The 19,556-nt window shown below is 43.6% G+C and overlaps 2 protein-coding genes across 3 annotated transcripts in view; both read left to right on the plus strand.

Annotated features, from left to right (window-relative positions):
• Window positions 1-19,556, plus strand: part of ZNF653 (zinc finger protein 653) — a 95,024-nt gene that overhangs the window by 9,982 nt on the left and 65,486 nt on the right. The gene's annotated exons all lie outside the window — the stretch shown is intronic.
• On the plus strand, window positions 839-17,493 carry TRDMT1 (tRNA aspartic acid methyltransferase 1). The gene is made up of 11 exons (XM_083579999.1): window positions 839-948; window positions 2,884-2,960; window positions 3,573-3,644; window positions 4,119-4,184; window positions 4,723-4,792; window positions 6,635-6,718; window positions 8,819-8,984; window positions 10,252-10,441; window positions 12,511-12,568; window positions 15,184-15,313; window positions 16,054-17,493. The coding sequence occupies exons 2-11, from the start codon at window positions 2,923-2,925 to the stop codon at window positions 16,152-16,154; spliced, it is 975 nt and encodes a 324-aa protein (XP_083436125.1). The 5' UTR covers window positions 839-948; window positions 2,884-2,922; the 3' UTR covers window positions 16,155-17,493.

Consider the following 19,556-nt stretch of genomic DNA (forward strand, 5'->3'; position numbering starts at 1 on the left):
TGGCGCATGCTCTGGTTATCTCCCACTTGGACTACTGCAATGCGCTCTATGTGGGGCTACCTTTGAAGGCGACCCAGAAACTACAACTAATCCAGAATGCAGCAGCCAGACTGGTGACTGGGAGCAGCTGCTGAGACCACATAACACCGGTCTTGAAAGACCTACATTGGCTCCCAGTACGTTTCCGAGCACAATTCAAAGTGTTTGGGCTGACCTTTCAAGCCCCAAACGGCTTCAAAGGCCCAGTAGACCTGAAGGAGCATCTCCGTCCCCATCATCCAGCCCGGACACCGGGGTCCAGCTCCGAGGGCCTTCTGGCGGTTCCCTCCCTGCAAGATGTGAGGTTACAGGGAACCAGGGCCTTCTCGGTGGTGGCACCTGCCCTGTGGAACGCCCTCCCTTCAGATGTCAAGGAAATAAACAACTACCTGACTTTTAGAAGACATCTGAAGGCAGCCCTGTTTAGGGAAGCTTTTAATATTTGATGAATTATTGTATTTTAATATTTTGCTAGAAGCCACCCAGAGTGGCTGGGGAAACCCAATCAGATGGGTGGGCTATAAATAAATTATTATTTCCTCCCCCCATTATGTTTTTACTGTGATTTTATTGGTGTTAGCCACCCTGAGCCTGGCTCTGGCCAGGGAGGGTGGGGTATAAATAAAAATTATTATTATTATTATTAGAACAGTTGACTAGCAGTTTTATTTGAGCAACAGGAATACGCACAACTGAGTTTATGGAGGACATAATTGTTAACTAAATGATTAAAAAACACCGCCACCAGTGGCGTTCTTCTTAAACCGACTCTCCTGACTGTTCCCTGCTTGAATTCTAGCAAGCGGAATCCCTGCCAAAATCGTGGCCGCCGTTGATGTGAACACAGTGGCCAATGAGGTTTACATTCACAACTTTCCCGCCACCCCTCTGTGGCCTAAGACGATCGAGGTGAGTAGTCGAGACGATGCAAAACTAATTCCCTTGCCAATTTGGAGTTCTGATCTCAGTCCGGGTCGAACTGACAGGTCAGGATGAGTAAGAAAGCAAACTGGGTGTCTCCACCAAAACCACAGAGACCTGTGTTGCTGGTTAACTTTGAGGCTGGATTACTGTAAAGCCATCATATGTGGGGCTGCCCTTGAACCCAGATCAGACATTGCGGTTGGTACATTATGTTGCAGATAGGGTTCCGTCAGGGCCGGATTTAGGTTTGATGCGGCCCTCAGCTCCTGAAGGTAATGGGGCCCTTTCTATGTCCAGCTGTCCTTTGTCAACAACAAATTGCCACTGTTTTTTGTGTTGAATATATGCTAATTTATGGACCCAACAGGTATCTAAAGCCATTTGCACATGCAGAATGTAGGCACCCTATATATAGAAAGGAGCAAACCAGTGATATTTTAGGGAGCAGGCTAGCAGGCGGGGCCCCTGACTTCCATCATAGGAGCCTACACAACACAAATAGTAAAATAATAAAAATAAAATTTTATTTATATCCCGCCCTCCCCAGCCGAAGCCAGGCTCAAAGCAAACAAAACACTGTTGCTGTATGTAGGTTTTATTTTAATTTATTTTTTTATCTTCTATTTTGGAAATGTACATCCAGTTCCCCCCATTTAATTTTTTTTGGGGCCCCCAAGAGAGTGGGGCCCTAAGCTATAGCTTGTTCAGCTTATATATAAATCCGGCCTGCTGTGAACACAGATCACTCGCCCTTAAAGAACTGTGTTCACTGCCGGTTCAGTCCCCGTATGGGACAGCTCAGCAGCATATTCCTGCATTTCAGCGGGTTGGACTGGATGATCTCCAGGGTCCCTTCCAAGTGTACAATTCTATTGACTCTATGACTGCCTAGCACCTTTGTTTGAGCATCGACAACTCTCTTAAAAATGCAGTGTTTGCTTCTTGTGGCCATTGAAATTTTAACAATGTTTTGAAAGGTTCCTAATCTATTTTAATTTTATTTTTGTAAGCTTCCACTGTTAATCTCGTTGGAATAACTTTGGAGCTGTTCCTGCTGTTCTCTTAAAGGGATTAGCTAATAAAATTCTGGGCTATGCACAGTCCTCCTGGCTCTTTGACGTGACTTAACCACAACTGCAAAGAACATCGTCTGTGTATTAGAGAACGGCTCTCCTTATGACAAAACACCTGGATTTAGCAACGTTACTTTTATAAGCTAAAGCGGCAACATGCAAAATGGAATGTGAACACATCCTATTTTAACACAGAAGGAAAGAACGAAACCCTTGGTGGCTTAGGGCCCTCGTATTTATGGGACCGCCTCTCCTGGTCTGCCCCACAGAAGACCTTAAGGTCCATGAATAACCATAGTTATAGGTCCCGGGCCCTAAGCAAGTCAGACTATCTTCCATCAGGGCCAGGGCCTTCTCAGTGATGGCTCCGACCTGGTGGAAAGCTCTGTCCCAGGAGACCAGGGCCCTGCAGGATTTAACTTCCTTCCGCAGGTCTGTAAGACAGAGCTATTCCACCGGGCTTTCAATTTGAACTTAGCCTGATCTTTTATTCCCCTTCCTTGCCTCCCCCTCCCCTTTTTATGAAGATCACCCACTCTGGGATCCCACAGCTAATTCTCCCCTGGTCTCCTCGCTGGCCCAAATAGGACTAATTTAGCCAGCTAGCCCTGGTGATCATCAAATATTTATTGGATGGATTTCCCCCCCAATTGATTTTTTTAATTCTGAATTTATTGTTATTCACATTTTATACTGGTTTTTGTTGCATCAATTAAGTGTTTTAAATTTGTTGTTAGCCGCCCTGACCCCTGTTTTCTGAACCGGGAAGGGTGGGGTATAAATAAAAAAATATTATTATTATTATCTTATTCATAATGTAAAATGCCTAATTGATTGATTTATTTAGGGAATATCCCTGAAGGACTTTGACAGGTTGTCTTTCGATATGATCTTGATGAGCCCTCCTTGTCAACCCTTCACGAGGTGAGTGTTTCAAATTCCATGTTTCTGTTTAAAAAGAGAGGAAAACATGCGCTGATGTAGATCTTACAATATTAAATGCTTTCCGAAGGGATACTGGATAGCTTGACTTCTTTTTCATTTAAGGTTTTTTTTTAAATGAAGTACGATAGTACAAAAATTAATGACATTTAATAAAGTAAAAAAACCCCAAAACTGTTAGATGAGAGGGAATGAAAGCAGAAATGTGAACAGCTGAGTTCCTGGCTGTCAGATTTGTGTCTGTCACCTGTTAGGCTGGGGATAGAGAGATCTCCTGTACATTGTCCCAGGCCAAATGATAAAACCTGTAGATATGTATGGTGGCATACAAATTTAGTAAATAAAAATAATATTTATTAATTACATTTATTAATAAAGTTTTACTTGCAGTCGACCCACTGAGAGTAATCTCTCTAAGTTAGGCATGTCTGTTAATTCCAATGGGTCTACCCTGAGTAGGGCTTCCACACCAAACTGTTATTTGTGTGAAATGAAAGACGGAATAAATTCTCCAGTCAGAACTCAAAGCTGCATATAAGAAAGTTGAATCATGTTTGCCAATAGCTTTGATTCTGTTCTCTTCCTTCTCTGCAGAATCGGCCGACAGGGCGATGTTTCGGACCCCAGGACCCGGAGCTTTCTCTATATTCTGGATATTCTTCCCAGGTAATCAACTCAAAAGTGACTTTCCTTAAGGCGATTTCCCTTCTCTAGATTTTCTGAAATACACACAGAAATACTGCTCTGTAAGCAAACCGTTTTGTGCAACCTCTCCAACCCTGAGAAGAGTCTAGTTTGGGTGGGTAATGTTACCTGGAAGTCTGCAAACACACTTCTAATCTTCCTTGCCTAAGCATCTCTGAGTGACGCTGCAAGCTCTCAAATACACAGGATCAATATTCAGATTCCACTACTCTTGGGTTACTGAAATAATGATCACGTGCTTTCTTTGCCTGGGGCCCCTGATCCTAGAAATGCTGAAATTATTATTATTATTATTATTATTTGGTCATCTTTTGAGAGAAATGCGCTGCCACACTGTTCAGATGTCAAATGCAGAAGGCATCTTAGTTTAATGGAAGTTTTGATCCAAACCTTCTCGCTTTATTAACTATCCTTTATAAACAAATTCTTTTGCAGACTAGCCAAGCTACCCAAATATTTACTTTTGGAAAACGTCAAAGGCTTCGAAACATCTTCTGCTAGGTATGGTGAAATATACCGAGTCGCAAAGTGATTTCATGTTCTTTGTTTCAGCTCGTAAACAGTGAATGAAATTCCCCCAAAACCTCAGGCTTTTATATACGTTATTTACACAATGGGTCCCCTGTCTGATTGGCTGATTCTGCTTCCCTCCTGGAACCTGATTGGGCTGCAGCGGCAGGCCAATCAGGTTGTTGCATTCTAGGATCCTACCTGCTAGGATCCAAGCTCAGTAAATAACATTTGGTGGAATTACTTATTTTTTTATTTGCTGGAGGGGTGGGAGAGAATCACAGAAATGATGCAAAAGGTCTCTTCAGGCTGGAAAATGCTGTTTTCTGGGGGGGGGGGGAGATTTGACATAGAAAATATAATTTCTGCATTAGAAGGAGGCTTTTGGTGGTCATCTAAGTCCGGGTGACTCAGTGTAACCGTTTGCTAGCAGAAAATATACATAGCACAACACCTGAGGCATTTAACTTGTCATAGTCCAATTCATAGTTTTTTAACATGTATATATATATATATATTGTATTGCCAGAGATGAACTCATACGAACACTAGAGAAGTGTGGATTTACATATCAAGAATTTCTCTTGTCTCCAACTTGCGTGAGTAATGTCATAACCAAAAACTAATCGAACTCTGAAAGTTCCCGTGTAGATCTACGCTTTTTGTGTGTAAAAAAGATGACTGGATAGTCAGTCTTTTACGTAGTGTTACTGTGGGGTCAGAAATGATTATTGAGCCTGTTTTTATATAAAATAACCAGCTATATTCGCTTCTTTATAAAATTGTGCTTGCTGTCTCTGTTTCCCTGTTGGAGAATCTATCAGGTGTTATGCTAAGGAAAGCCAGTCTGCAGTCCATCAATCTGGCCTTTTGAAGTTGAATTTCTCCCGTTGTCTATTTGTTAGTAAAAGTAAAGGGACCCCTGACTATTAGGTCCAGTCACAAACGACTCTGGGGTTGCGGCGCTCATCTCGCTTTGTTGGCTGAGGGAGCCGGCGTACAGCTTCCGGGTCATGTGGCCAGCATGACTAAGCCGCTTCTGGCGAACCAGAGCAGCGCACGGAAACGCCGTTTACCCATAACTGTAAACCTTTCCCTTTTTAAAAGGGTAATTCCCTTATTCCGAATAGGATTCCTCGCAAGAAAAGGGCAAAGTTGACAGCTATGCATTTACCTTCCCGCCGGAGTGGTACCTATTTATCTACTTGCACTTTGACGTGCTTTCGAACTGCTAGGTTGGCAGGAGCAGGGACTGAGCAACGGGAGCTCACCCTTTCGCGGGGATTTGAAACACTGACTTTCTGATCAGCAAGTCCTAGGCTCTGTGGTTTAACCCACAGCGCCACCCGTGTCCGAGGGGGGTGTATAGGTAAAGGTAAAGGGACCCCTGACCATTAGGTCCAGTTGTGGCTGACTCTGGGGTTGCGGCACTCATCTCTCTTTATTGGCCAAGGGAGCCGGCATCCAGCTTCCGGGTCATGTGGCCAGCATGACTAAGCCGCTTCTGGCGAACCAGAGCAGTGCACGGAAACGCCGTTTACCTTCCCGCCAGAGCGGTACCTCTTTATCTACTTGCACTTTGACGTGCTTTTGAACTGCAAGGTGGGCAGGAGCAGGGACCGAGCAACGGGAGCTCACCCCGTCACGGGGATTCGAACCGCCGACCCCCTATCGGCAAGCCCTAGGCTCAGTGGTTTAACCCACAGCGCCACCTGCGTCAATTTGTTAGGGACTCATTAATTACCTCTTACCAGCTCTTGTTTAGAATGCGTTAAGGCAGGGGTCAGCAACCTTTTTCAGCTGGGGGCCGGTTCACCGTCCCTCAGACCATGTGGTGGGCTGGACTATATTTTGAAGAAAAAAATGAATGAATTCCTGTGCCCCACAAATAACCCAGAGGTGCATTTTAAATAAAAGGACACATTCTACTCATGTAAAAACACGCTGATTCCCGGACTGTCCGCTGGCCAGATTTAGAAGGCGATTGGGCCAGATTCGGCCCATGGGCCTTAGGTTGCCTACCCCTGTGTTAAGGAGTCATTTTATTGCTCAAGGCCTGTAGATAGCCTGGGACAATTTAAGGTTTGATTGGCAGACCCCAACATTACTACCTGGATCAAGGCTACTCCAACTAGGGCTTGGTTATGATGATGGCATTAGTACCCTGCCCATCTGACTGGGTAAACCCAGCCACTCTGGGTCTATTATGAAAAAACATAATAGAACATCACACATTGAAAAGCTTCCCTTTACAGGGCTGCCTTCCCTCTGCCTGGTTCCCTGTAGCTTCACTTCTCGCAGTGAGGGAACCGCCAGAAGACCCCCCTCCCCCGTTTAGGACAGTGTTATTGTTTTGTTATAATAAAACCTGGCATTTTGATAACTTGGCTGTTCTGCATGCTGTGGGCCTCAGTTACTTATTGCAGTCTCTTCCCTTGCAGCTTGGCATCCCAAACTCAAGACTAAGGTACTTCCTGATCGCAAGGCTTCAGTCCGAGCCTTTTCCTTTTCAAGACCCTGGTAAGGTGAGGCTGTTTTCTCTGTTCTTTGCAATACCACAGCTTAGCTCAGCACAGTAGCCAAAGGCAGGGAGGCATAAACCTGCTGTGTGGCAATGTTCAGGGAGGCAGAGAGAGGATATATTGTTTAATTGAAGGAATGGGTTTCCCAAATCTAAAATCCGACTGTGCAGTCAGTCTAAAAATGGGCCCTTCTTCGTTACCTAAAATCCATTAACTTGAGCACTTGAGCCAATGTATAACAAGAACCCAGCAAGAACCCAACAAGAAGCCCTCTCCTTTATCAGTACGTGACGCTTAATGGATGGCCTTGTCAGTTCCGAAGTGGAGACGGGATGGCAGAGCTGGGGCTTATCTTATCTTGTAGGTTGTAAATATCCTGACACACTGATGCACAGACTCTGCAAGACTCCCCCACGGCTGGAGACAGAGATGGCGTCAAGGGAAACTCCTATAGCTGGGTGACCTTCTTACCCCAAGATAAGAGTACCGGAACAGGAACATCTGTTTATGGTCATGAATGTCAACTTACGTACAGGAACATCTGTGGATGTCAACTTACGTGTATGAACGTACGAGGCTGGATTCCTGGGGAAGGGGGGAGAGAGTGCCTGGAGGGGATATATACTGTGTGAAATCTTTCTTTCTTTGGGCTTGCTGTGAACTGACCACACAAGTGCCTTTCTGCTGCTCCGGAGAGCAGAAATAAAGAACTCTTTCTCTGAACCAACCTCAGCGTCTTTTGACTCCTTCCTTCCTCTCCGGGAGCAACGTTCACCCAACCAATCAGTAAAGTCTAAAAGGCTACATAATCATATCCTTCCTAGCTTGCGTTAGCAAGTTCTATGTCTTAGCAGAGTTTAAACATTCCCCTTTAAACACACAGCGGTTTGCTTGTTGCAGTTTCGTCTGAACCTCTGTCTTTATAAGGTTCCTGGTAAGATCCCTTCTTGTCCCTCTTAAAAAGAATATACATGACAATCTTATTAAAGCGAATATAAGTTCCTTTTTAACCAGTCCTTTGGTTGACCTCATCAACATCCCATTCCCTTTTAAAATCGCCCAGAATTAGAAAGCAGAGATCTTCCTGACAAAGAAAGATTGGCGGATTAAGTTGATGGATAAGCCAGGATGGATAATCTGACAGGGCAGATAAGAGATCAAACGAAACAAAAATTCAAAAATGATTGGAATATATTTAAACAGTATCTGAAAGTCCATTATGGAGAATTAAAATTTTTGACTGGTTTAGAATAACTCCTGTAAGGAAAATATTAAAATATTGAGGGAAAGTAGGTTATCAAATTTATAGATACATCATGATGGGCATTCAACTAAAATAATAATAATAGAGGACCCAAGTAAGAAGGGGAGGGGAGTCCAAGGCAAATGGAATACAAATGAATTAAATGATTGAGTACATATTTTTGTTTTCTTTATTATGTTTTAGAATCACATGCTTAGTAACAGGAAAGTTGAGATGTCGCAAAGTGATTTCACGGATGTTTGTCAAAAGAAACTAAGAAAGATGAATTGCAAAAATAAAAATAAAAAAGATCACATAATTTGGAGTAGTTACAGATAGGTAGCCGTGTTGGTCTGCCATAGTCAAAAAAAAAAAAAAAAAAATTCCTTCCAGTAGCACCTTAAAGACCAACTAAGTTAGTCCTTGGTATGAGCTTTCGTGTGCATGCACACTTCTTCAGATACACTGAAACAGAAGTTGCCAGATCCTTCTATATAGTGAGAAGGTGGGGAGGGGTATTACTCAGAAGGGTGGTGGGAATGGGTGATTGGCAGATAGCTGTGATGAGCCTGTTGACGACTCTTAACGACTGCAATAGGTCTTACAGGAAAAAGCAAGGGGTGAGAAGGTGAAAAATGGCTTTGTCATGTATAATGAGATAAGAATCCAATGTCTTTGTTCAGACCAGGTCTCTCCATGGTTTTAAGTTTGGTAATGAGTTGCAATTCAGCAGCTTCTCTTTCCAGTCTATAATTTGGAGTAGTTCAGCAATGACAGTCAGGGAACTAGTGGGTTTTTACTTAAACCCAGAAGAGATAAAACTTCCTTAATTTGCTTGCACGTTTTTGTTTCATGTTCAGATACTGACAGATTTCCCAAGCCAGGAGCCAGCGAGTTCAGAGACGTCCAGAGTCCCTGCGGCCTCGGCTGAGCGCAGCTCCCCAAAGGCTGCAAAAGACCCAGACTCTGGTTATGACAATGATGGCAAACAGCGCCCACAGGACTTCCTTTTCAAGCTTGAAACAGGTTTCCAAACCTTTTTTTTTTGTAAATTCACTATTAGAAACTGTACCTTTGAGTCCTCAATCCTTTATTACTGCGCTTTGCTTTACCCTAGGTCGAGCTAGGATTATAATACTTCAGAATTTTGGGGGGGTTCTATCCCCTATTTTTGAATTTCCGTCATTTAAAGTTTACGATTTTTCTATTTCCATTTCTGGGAATGGAGTTGAGAGACGACCTAACCTGGGGAGAGAACAGCAAAGACCTGATGAAGAGAGCACAGCAGAGGTTATATTTTCTGAGAATCCTCTGGAAAAACAATCTCTCAAAGAACCTGCTGATGGCATTTTAGCACTGTGCTGTGGAGAGTGTATTAACTTATGGTCTGTGTGTGTGGTTTGGGAGCTGCACGGTCAGGGGAAAAACAATGCTGTCCAGGGTTGTAAAGACTGCGGAGAGAATAATTGGGTGCACTCTTCCCACCTTGGATCAAATCTACGCTTCCAGGTGCCATAAGAAAGCTGCAGAGATAGCGCAGGATAGTGCGCACCCCGGAAATGATCTCTTTCAGCTTCTGCCTTCTGGAAGAAGGTATAGGGTTATAAAGACTAGGACTAGCCGCCTGAGAAACAGTTTCTACGCAAATGCAATTCTGGTTCTAAACGCAGCATAAGGGGTCTCTATAGTATAGTGTATTTTAAAATGGGGTTTCAGAGTTTTTTAGGGGTTTTTGAATGTTTTATGTAGTTTTATGTAGTTTTTATGTAGTTTTGTAGTAGTTTTATGTAGTTTTTCAATTTCATTGTTCTGCATGGGACAATGACAATAAAGATATTGTATATCTTATTTCATTCTGAGGAAAGTGAAATGGGGTTTGTAGCTGGCATCCCTTTAAGGCTTTGTCCAATTTTAGGTTTTCTCATTTTTTCCCTTCAGCTTTTTGATTTTTTTATTATTTAGTTTATTTCCACAAGATAGGCTCCGAGGGCCTTCTGGTGGTTCCCTCGCTGCAAGAAGCCAAGTTACAGGGAACCAGGCAGAGGGCCTTCTCGGTGGTGGCGCCTGCCCTGTGGAACGCCCTCCCACCAGATGTCAAGGAAATAAACAACTACCTGACTTTTAGAAGACATCTGAAGGCAGCCCTGTTTAGGGAAGTTTTTAATATCTAATGCTGTATTGTTTTTCACATTTGATTGGGAGCCGCCCAGAATGGCTGGGGAGACTCAGCCAGATGGGCGGGGTATAAATAAATTATTATTAATTATTATTATTATTATTATTATTGAAACAGCAGAACAGCTGGAAAGGAAACAGCAAGTGGACAGGGACCTCTCTGTGCAAATGCTAAAAGCGTACCTCCAAGATGGCGACGGAGAAGAAATGAGTCAATTCTTCCTGCCCGCAAAGTCCTTACTGCGTTACGCTTTCCTTCTAGACATCGTCACCCCCTCTTGCAGAAGATCGACGTGCTTCACGAAAGGGTAAGTGTCTCTTGAAAGTACGAGTTGGTGCAGTTTCCCAAATTTGGTTCTCCAGCTGTTTTTGGACTACAACTCCCATCGTCCCCAGCTAGCAGGACCAGCGGTCAGGGATGATGGGAACTGTAGTCCCAAAACAGCTGGAGACCCAAGTTTGGGAGACACAGAGTTGGGGAATATTATCAGAATATTAAATGTTTTGATCTTTAAAGCCCTATACGGCCTAGGACCCTCGTACCTACGGGACCGCCTCTCCTGGTATGTCCCACGGAGGACCTTACGGTCTTCAAACAAAAACATCTTGGAGGTCCTGGCCCACAGGGAGGTTAGGTTGGCCTCAACCAGAGCCAGGGCCTTTTCAGCCGTGGCCCCGATCTGGTGGAACACTCTGTCTCAAGAGACCAGGGCCCTGCGGGACTTGACATCTTTCCGCAGGGCCTGCAAGACAGAGCTGTTCCGCCTGACCTTTGGTTTGGACTCATTCTGACCCTTATGTTTCCCTCCCCTTATGGTCTTGATTTATCGGCTACTTTTAAAATGAGGCTGCATTTTAAATTGCATTTTAACCTGTATTTTAAATTGGTTTTCTTTTCTCCTCCCCCCCCCATGATGTTTTTACTGTGATTTTATTGGTGTTAGCCGCCCTGAGTATAAAGAAAATTTATTATTATTATTATTATTATTTACTATAATTATGTCAGAATACAATATTTTCTTTGTAGCTTTCTTTTTTAAAAGCTAGCCAATAAACCAGACTCTTCTGGGACACACTCTTCCTAACCGCGTTCTTCCGCTGTCTCCTTGGTTGCTGCGCAGCACACCCCCTCTGGTGTCACATCTTAATCACGTTAAGAGTGGAATGTCATCAGAACCATTCCTAACTTTTTTTAAAAAAGGTTCTTGTTTATATTTTTCAAGTTTATACATTTCATTAGTTTGACAATCAATTTCACATTTCAAAGTTTGACTTCCTTCCCTGTCTTTCTGCAGTTCCTTACATTTTTTCCTCTGCATATCCAGAGTCATTTAATTTGCTCGTTTAATTATCTGCTTTATAAATATACTGTTATATTATTATTATTATTATTAAGAGCAGACTAGGCTGTGAGAACACCCAGCCCCAAAGAAGGCTCACAAAGGACAATGTTGAATGGCTTTCAAATAAACTTAGCTACCCCGAGAGCAAAACAATGCTATTGGGTTGTCGTTTTTTGGCAAAATCATTAGTTAATGCACTTTGTATGGCTTATTCAAGACGGATGATGCATTATGCAGCGTAATGTACCTAGTCCTCATTAAACTGCCGCTGATTCTCAGCTCGTTAGGTGTCATTAATGTCAATGAAATTATGACTTTTTCTAGTTGAGTATCAGGAGGGCTTCCCAACACCAGCTTCCTCAGCGAGGTTGGGTAGCTCGATCGAACTGCTTTTGGTGGCGCTGTGGGTTAAACCACAAAGCCTAGGACTAGCTGATCAGAAGGTCGGTGGTTCGAATCCCCGCGACGGGGTGAGCTCCCCTTGCTCGGTCCCTGCTCCTGCCAACCTAGCAGTTCGAAAGCACACCAGTGCAAGTAGATAAATAGGTACCGCTCCAGCGGGAAGGTAAACGGCATTTCCGTGCGCTGCTCTGGTTCGCCAGAAGCAGCTTAGTCATGCAGGCCACATGACCCGGAAGCTGTACCCCGGCTCCCTCGGCCAGTAAAGCGGGATGAACGCTGCAACCCCAGAGTCGGCCATGACTGGACCTAACGGTCAGGGGTCCCTTTACCTGTTTTTTAGAATGGAAGTCTGAAAGGGAGAAAATGACAGACAGCATGAAATTCCTGGCTCTGGAGTGTAAGTAGGGAAAACTGGGAATAAAATCCTATTTGGATTGAGAGCATTTTATGGTCTTCTATTTTTAAAGTTCAGACTGGCTAATTTTCCACACACACACAGATTGGCTGCATTCGATAAGAATGTTTTGTGCAGATTCTTTCGCAAGTTTTGCCTTCTTAACCTCTGCACTCCATCAATTCTGGAAATCTCACCTGAATCTTAATATCTTGCTCAATTGATTTTTTTTTTAAAGGTATGGTCACTATATAGAAGGAACTGGCTCCGTGTTGCAGACAGCAGAGGAGATTCAGGTACAGTGGTCTCATTTATTTGTCCCTTGATTAATTTTGAGGTGTATTTAGGTGTGTTTTCAAAGCTTTCCTCCAGATGTATAAGCAGCGAAACGCTTTGCAGAAATCAACCTGGAATCCCATATTTAATCAAATGCAAATATGGATATGTGCAATCAATATGTGCAATCAAAAAGAGAAACCTTCTAAATGTAGGGAATGCGGAAAGCTTCAGGGAAAATGGAACACTTAGTGTACATCAACGAACTCACACCGGGGAGAAACCCTATAAATGTATGGATTGTGGAAAGAGCTTCAGCAAGCGTGGAGTGATTAGAAATCATCAGCTGAGTCTTACAGGGGGAGAAACCATATAAATGTTTGCAGTGTGGAAAGAGCTTAATTCGTAGTGGGAAACTCACTGTGCATCAACAAAGTCACACTGGGGAGAAACCATTTAAATGTATGGATTGTGGGAAGTGTTTCAGTGAGAGAGGAGCTCTTAGAAAACACCAACAAACTCACACGGGTAGAAACCATTTAAATGTTATGATGCTTGAACATCAATGCTTGGCAGGGGGGTTGGACTCGATGGCCCTTGTGGTCTCTTCCAACTCTATGATTCTATGATTCTATCAAAGCAGCAGAAATATGAGATGATTGGACCCTTACTGAACTCGAAGCATGGTTACCCCCAACAAAAATTTAAAAAATTCGGCAAAAAATTTGGATTTTATGATATGTATTGGTATAATTCGGATTAACTAATGTGATATGATTGGATTGTTAAATGGAAAATTTAATAAAAATTATTTTTAAAAAATGTTATCATGCTCTCTGGTCGGGGACAGAGGGTGGCGCTTGGGGGGGAATTGTCATCGCGCAACTTCTTGGTGTTTGGAGTGCCTCAGGGTGCGATTCTCTCCCCGATGCTTTTTAACATCTTTATGCGCCCCCTCGCCCAGCTTGTCCGGAGTTTTGGGCTGGGTTGCCATCAGTATGCCGATGACACCCAACTCTATCTGTTGATGGATGGCCATCCTGACTCGGCCCCAGACACACTGACCAGATGTCTGGAAGCTGTGGCTGGATGGTTACGTGGGAGCCGGTTGAAGTTAAATCCTTTGAAGACAGAGGTCCTCTGGCTGGGACGGAGCGATATGGGATTGAGGGGGCAACTCCCATCTCTTGCGGGGGTGCAATTAGTGCCAGCATCGTCCATTAAGAGTTTGGGTGTAATCTTCGATACCTCCCTCTCTATGGAGGTGCAGATTACAGCTATAACAAAGGCGGCATTTTTTCACCTCCGCCAAGCTAAGCAGTTGGCCCCTTATCTCTCTCGCCCTGACCTAGCCACTGTGATCCATGCGACGGTCACCTCCAGACTGGATTATTGTAACTCGCTCTACGTGGGGCTGCCCTTGAGACTGACCCAGAAACTCCAGCGGGTGCAGAATGCCGCGGCGAGACTCCTTATGGGGTCTTCGCTGCGAGATCATATTCATCCGGTACTATACCAGCTGCACTGGCTCCCGGTGGAGTACAGAATCAGGTTTAAGGTGCTGGTTTTAACCTTTAAAGCCCTATACGGCCTAGGACCCTCGTACCTACGGGACCGCCTCTCCTGGTATGCCCCACAAAGAAACCTACGGTCTGCAAATAAAAACATCCTGAAGGTCCCAGGCCTCAGAGAGGTTAGGCTGGCCTCAACTAGAACCAGGGCCTTCTCGGCTGCGGCTCCAATCTGGTGGAACGCTCTGTCACAAGAGACTAGGGCCCTGCGGGACCTGACATCTTTCCGCAGGGCCTGCAAGACAGAGTTGTTCCACCAGGCCTTTGGTCAGGGCGCAGCCTGACTCCCTCCTCTGGCAACCTGCACAGAGTTTTGCTTAATGGTTGCCATCAACTTGATTTTAATTAATTTTTATAATGAAATATTTTTAGAATGTTGGTTTATTTGATTGTTTGATTATTTGATTGTTGTTAGCCGCCCTGAGCCCGGCTTCGGCTGGGGAGGGCGGGATATAAATAAAATTTATTATTATTATTATTATTATTATTTTATTCTCTTGTTAATTATGCTGTTTTAAATGTGTATTTTATATTTGACTTCACTTAGCAATGTTTGTTTAAAATTATTATTTTTTGCTAACTTTGTGTTATATATGTATTCTGCAGTTTACCTCCTTTGTAATGTCTTATTTTGAAATCTTAAGGCAATAGTTTAGTTCTCTGTTAATTATGTTGCTTTGACTGTATACTTTGTATTTGTCTTTTTTCAGAAATGTTTGATTCTGGATTGTTTTATAGATGTTTTCGTATGCTGCAAACTGCTTTGAGATTTTTCTTAGAATATGAAGCAGTATAGAAAGGAAATTAATAATAATAATAATAGCTTGCCCCTTACATTCCTGGACCCTTGTGGGTGTCTGAAGGAAAACCTGCTTCTTGGACCGTCTCTTCCTTCCCATTTTGGAACCCAAAATCCGATGGGCCTGTGGCAATTAAAGTTTCAACTCAGCGCTCCTAAAGGCTCCTTCAGGGAGTGTTGTGGCAAATGTGGTATGCAATCAATTGCGAAAGAAGAATTCTGTAAAGCAATTGGTTCACTTGTTAACTTGTGTGTTTTCCCACAGCTGGAATCGGTGTTCAAATCCTTCGAGGGTTTGTCCCAAGACGAGAAGCTTACAAAGCTGTCGACGCTTAAACTGCGGTACTTTACGCCAAGAGAAATAGCAAATCTACAGGGATTTCCTCCTGAATTTGGTATGTGCCCAGTTAAACTACTACTGCAAATGCTAATTGTTGAATAGTGGAAAAGATGGATGAAGGACAAAGCTCTGTTGGATTCAAAGCTCTTTATTGCAGCAGTTAGAACTGCTCCTGGAATCAGACTGACTGCAATCTAGCTGGCTAATACTAAGTAACTTGCAACAGGGGGACGCGGGTGGCGCTGTGGGTTAAACCACAGAGCCTAGGTCCTGACTTGCCAATCAGAAGGCCGGCGGTTCGAATCCCCGCAACGGGGTGAGCTCCCGTTGCTCGGTCCCTGCTCCTGCCAACCTAGCAGGGTAGTACAGCTTCCGTACCACACACATAAGCCATAAGTGAGCACGCTCTCAATGGCACAGTGATAGAAGGCAAGCAGCAGTTTCTGCGGAAGATGGTTTTTCCTTAGAATTCTCAAAAAGTACAGTCTCTGCTGCGCCTTCTTCACAAGCCCCCTTGTGTTGACAACTCCAGGACAGATCCTCTTGTAATTCAATGCCCAAAAATCTGAACGTTGTTACCCTCTCCACACAGACCCCATCAATCAAAAGTGGCTGGATATTGCTCTTCTGTCTCCTGAAGTCCACCACAAGCTCCTTTGTCTTCCTTGTATTTATGAGCAAGTTGTTGCTGCTAGAAATATGAAGTCGTTGCACTTGGATTTGAGAAAATTCCTACCATGGAGGGAACTTGCATTTGCTTTTTAAAAAATTATCTGTTGTTTTTGCTTGTCACAGGTTTTCCTGACAAAGTAACCACAAAGCAGCGTTACCGCCTGCTGGGAAACAGCCTCAATGTACATGTGGTTTCTAAATTAATCTCGATTCTGGTCAGGTAACGTCAGAACGGGATAAAGGGGAACTGACATCCTGCTACATCAAAAGATGGATTGCTTCTTTGGAAAAATGCTCCCCGTGGGAAGTTGCTAATGTTTAACATCATGATAACCTCAGGGCTTTGCAATCTCCAAATGAATATTTAGCCCTTAGTTTGCATGACCTCCGAAATCGCATCTTCGACCAGGACGCCAATCAAGACAAAACATACAATACAATATATTTATTGTCCCATGTAGAACAACGATATTGAAAATCCATTATTGCTGCCCGCTATTCTATTTGGTAGGGCTGCGGGTGGCGCTGTGGGTTAAACCACGGAGCCTAGGACTTGCCGATCAGAAGGTCGGCGGTTCAAATCCCTGCAACAGGGTGAGCTCCCGTTGCCCAGTCCCTGCTCCTGCCAACCTAGCAGTTCAAAAGCACGTCAAAGTACAAGTAGATAAATAGGTACCGTTCCGGCGGGAAGGTAAACGGCGTTTCCGTGCGCTGCTCTGGTTCGCCAGAAGCGGCTTAGTCCTGCTGGCCACATGACCCGGAAGCTGTACGCCGGCTCCCTCGGCCAGTAAAGCAAGATGAGCGCCGCAACCCCAGAGTCGGCCACGACTGGACCTAATGGTCAGGGGTCCCTTTACCTTTATTCTATTTGGTACCCGCAAATTAAGGTCAACCATTCAAGGCCCCATTACCTAGAGACCCTGACTTTGAAACATGGTTCCAACAGGTGCCCCTCAGCAACCTTAGAGTAAGGTTACCAGATTATTATTTTTTTTACCTTTTTCTTTTTTCCTTTCTCCTCCTGTGATGAGGCTGCATTTTAATGTTTTCATGTTGTATTTTAATCTTGTTTTTAAGTTGTATTCTTTCAACTTGTTTTTATTATTGGTTGTTAGCTGCCCAGAGCCCGGCCTTGGCTGGGGAGGGCGGGGTATAAATAAAATGTATTATTATTATTATTATTATTATTATTATTATTATTATTAAGGAATCCGGGGGCACTTTTCAACTTCAGTAGGAATGACAAGGTTTTGTCAGAGGACTGATTTGTAAATCCGGGGACTGTCTCCGGGAAACGGGGACGTCTGGTAACCTTACCTGGAATTCCTTCTATGGAACACAAATGCATCTGTGGAGGCAATCAGGTCAAGGAGATCCTGAATTACCTGCTGAATTGCCCGTGTTATGGAAATTACGGGGAGGGGCACATCTTTAAAGTTGTTAAATGTTACAAATATTATGCATAAATGTATCCTTTCGACTTGACAGCTCAGGGAATATACCTAGCTTTAACAATCATATAAAATCAACTCCTTTGCCAAGTTTCCTCCATTCCAAAGCTATTTCCCAAGGGGTCCAGACATGCAAAGGAAGTTCTCTTGTACTTTGGGTGGTGGGTCTTCGGAGGTGTTTGCCTCTGCTAATCTTATACTTGGATCTTGCCCTGACATGTCTGCTTATGCTAATCTTGTACCAAGGACTTGTCTGGACACGTTTGCCAAGGTTAAACTAGTGTAACCCCTGTCTACCCCTCCCCTTTGGTGACATGTCAGTGATGTAGCAAGGATGCTGTACGAACTGTATTCTGGGATACGGTGGGAAAGTTTTAAAAGTCCTTGTCACCCCATCCTCGGGGTTCAAAATTCCGCTTTGAACCTGTTGCGCAATAAACTTTGGTCTACAGTATACCTGAAGGAGCATCTCCACCCCCATCATTCTGCCCGGATGCTGAGGTCCAGCGCCGAGGGCCTTCTGGCGGTTCCCTCATTGCGAGAAGCAAAGCTACAGGGAACCAGGCAGAGGGCCTTCTCGGTAGTGGCGCCCGCCCTGTGGAACGCCCTTCCAGCAGATGTCAAAGCGATAAACAACTACCTGACATTCAGAAGACATCTTAAGGCAGCCCTGTTCAGGGAAGTTTTTAACGTGTGATATTTTACTGTAGTTTTGGTTTCTATGGAAGCCGCCCAGAGTGACTGGGGAGGCACAGGCAGATGGGCGGGGTATAAATAATAAATTAATTATTATTATTATTATTATTATTATTATTATTATTATTATTACAGCTATTTGCTCCGGTTGGTGGCTGGACTCCTTCCTTTATTCCACAGGGACCCGCGGGCTCTGCCCGACCAGCTGGGTGACTGAGCAGCCTCGCACCTAGATTTTTCCGTAACACCCGTTTTATACTGTCATAAGAGAATCAGGGTCAGAGAGGGGAATAAAGGAAAAATGATCCCAATGATATAATCCTACCCCAAAGTCCCACAACAATAATAAATAATAAACTGTGCCTTAAAGAATGCATTGTTGGGAATATGCCATCTTACTGTGTCTTTTCACGTATCATTGAATGTAATATAATGTGTGCCTTTTAATGCATCATCTTAACGTAACGTGCCTGTTGCCATTCCTGTGTACCTCTTTCTCCATGAAACTATCCTTTTAAAATGTATTCGTGGATGTATCTTTAATGAAATGCCGTACTGTGCTGTACTTTTCTGAATGTATCCAAAATGTAGTTTTTAAAGAATGTAACAATCTAAATATTTCAAAATGTATATACTTGACTCAATATTGTATCCAAAAGGCTGCCAAAACTCAATCCACCACACTGCCTCCTACTGGGTCTGCAAACCATACCATGAATACACACAGATATGAGCTCAAAATAAAGCAGTCCTATTTTCCAAAAAGTATGCAAACATCAGGCTATCACACCAGAATTGATAGCAATGCAGAATAGGATTTCACATTAACATTTAAGTCATTTCCTGAACATCTTCTCAAACATCCAACCTCACATCTGCATGCTGATTATCAGCAGTTGTGGAGGTTTTCCTGTAGATAAAGGAAAAGCCATTTTAAGCAGATCCAAAATTAAATAACACCGAAGATCGACACATACCACCTGAGCCCTTCAGCAAATTGACACCTCCAGAAAGTCTTTCAACATCCTGCTTACTTTATGTTAATCCACTCTTCACACCCCTCATATCGCTTCCCCCCCACCTCCTTGCTATTGATCTGAATGAAAATCAAAAGGTATAAGAATCGAGGCAGTCCTTTTGTTCGGGGTCTCTGACTCCGTGTCATTGCGTGAGCGGGGACCCTGTTGCAACAGTTTTTTGTGTTGTTGGTTTTTTTTCTGATCTTTCAGGCAATTAAATATTTATTTCATAAGGTTAGCACGTTAAGGTGTAAGCGAAGGCATTATAAACAAAGGTAAGTTTCTGCGTCTGATTGGCAAGGTTCAGGGAGAGCAGGATCAGTCCTGCAACGTATGCAGATGTCAATTACGATGGGAGAGCCATGGTTAGGGAAGTTTTAATGTTTTATGGTGTTTTTAATATTCTGTTGGGAGCCACCCAGAGCGGCTGAGGAAACCCAGCAATATGGGAGGGGTATAA

The sequence above is a fragment of the Podarcis filfolensis genome (genome assembly GCF_964270895.1).
Source record: "Podarcis filfolensis genome assembly, chromosome: 12".
Taxonomy (NCBI): domain Eukaryota; kingdom Metazoa; phylum Chordata; class Lepidosauria; order Squamata; family Lacertidae; genus Podarcis; species Podarcis filfolensis.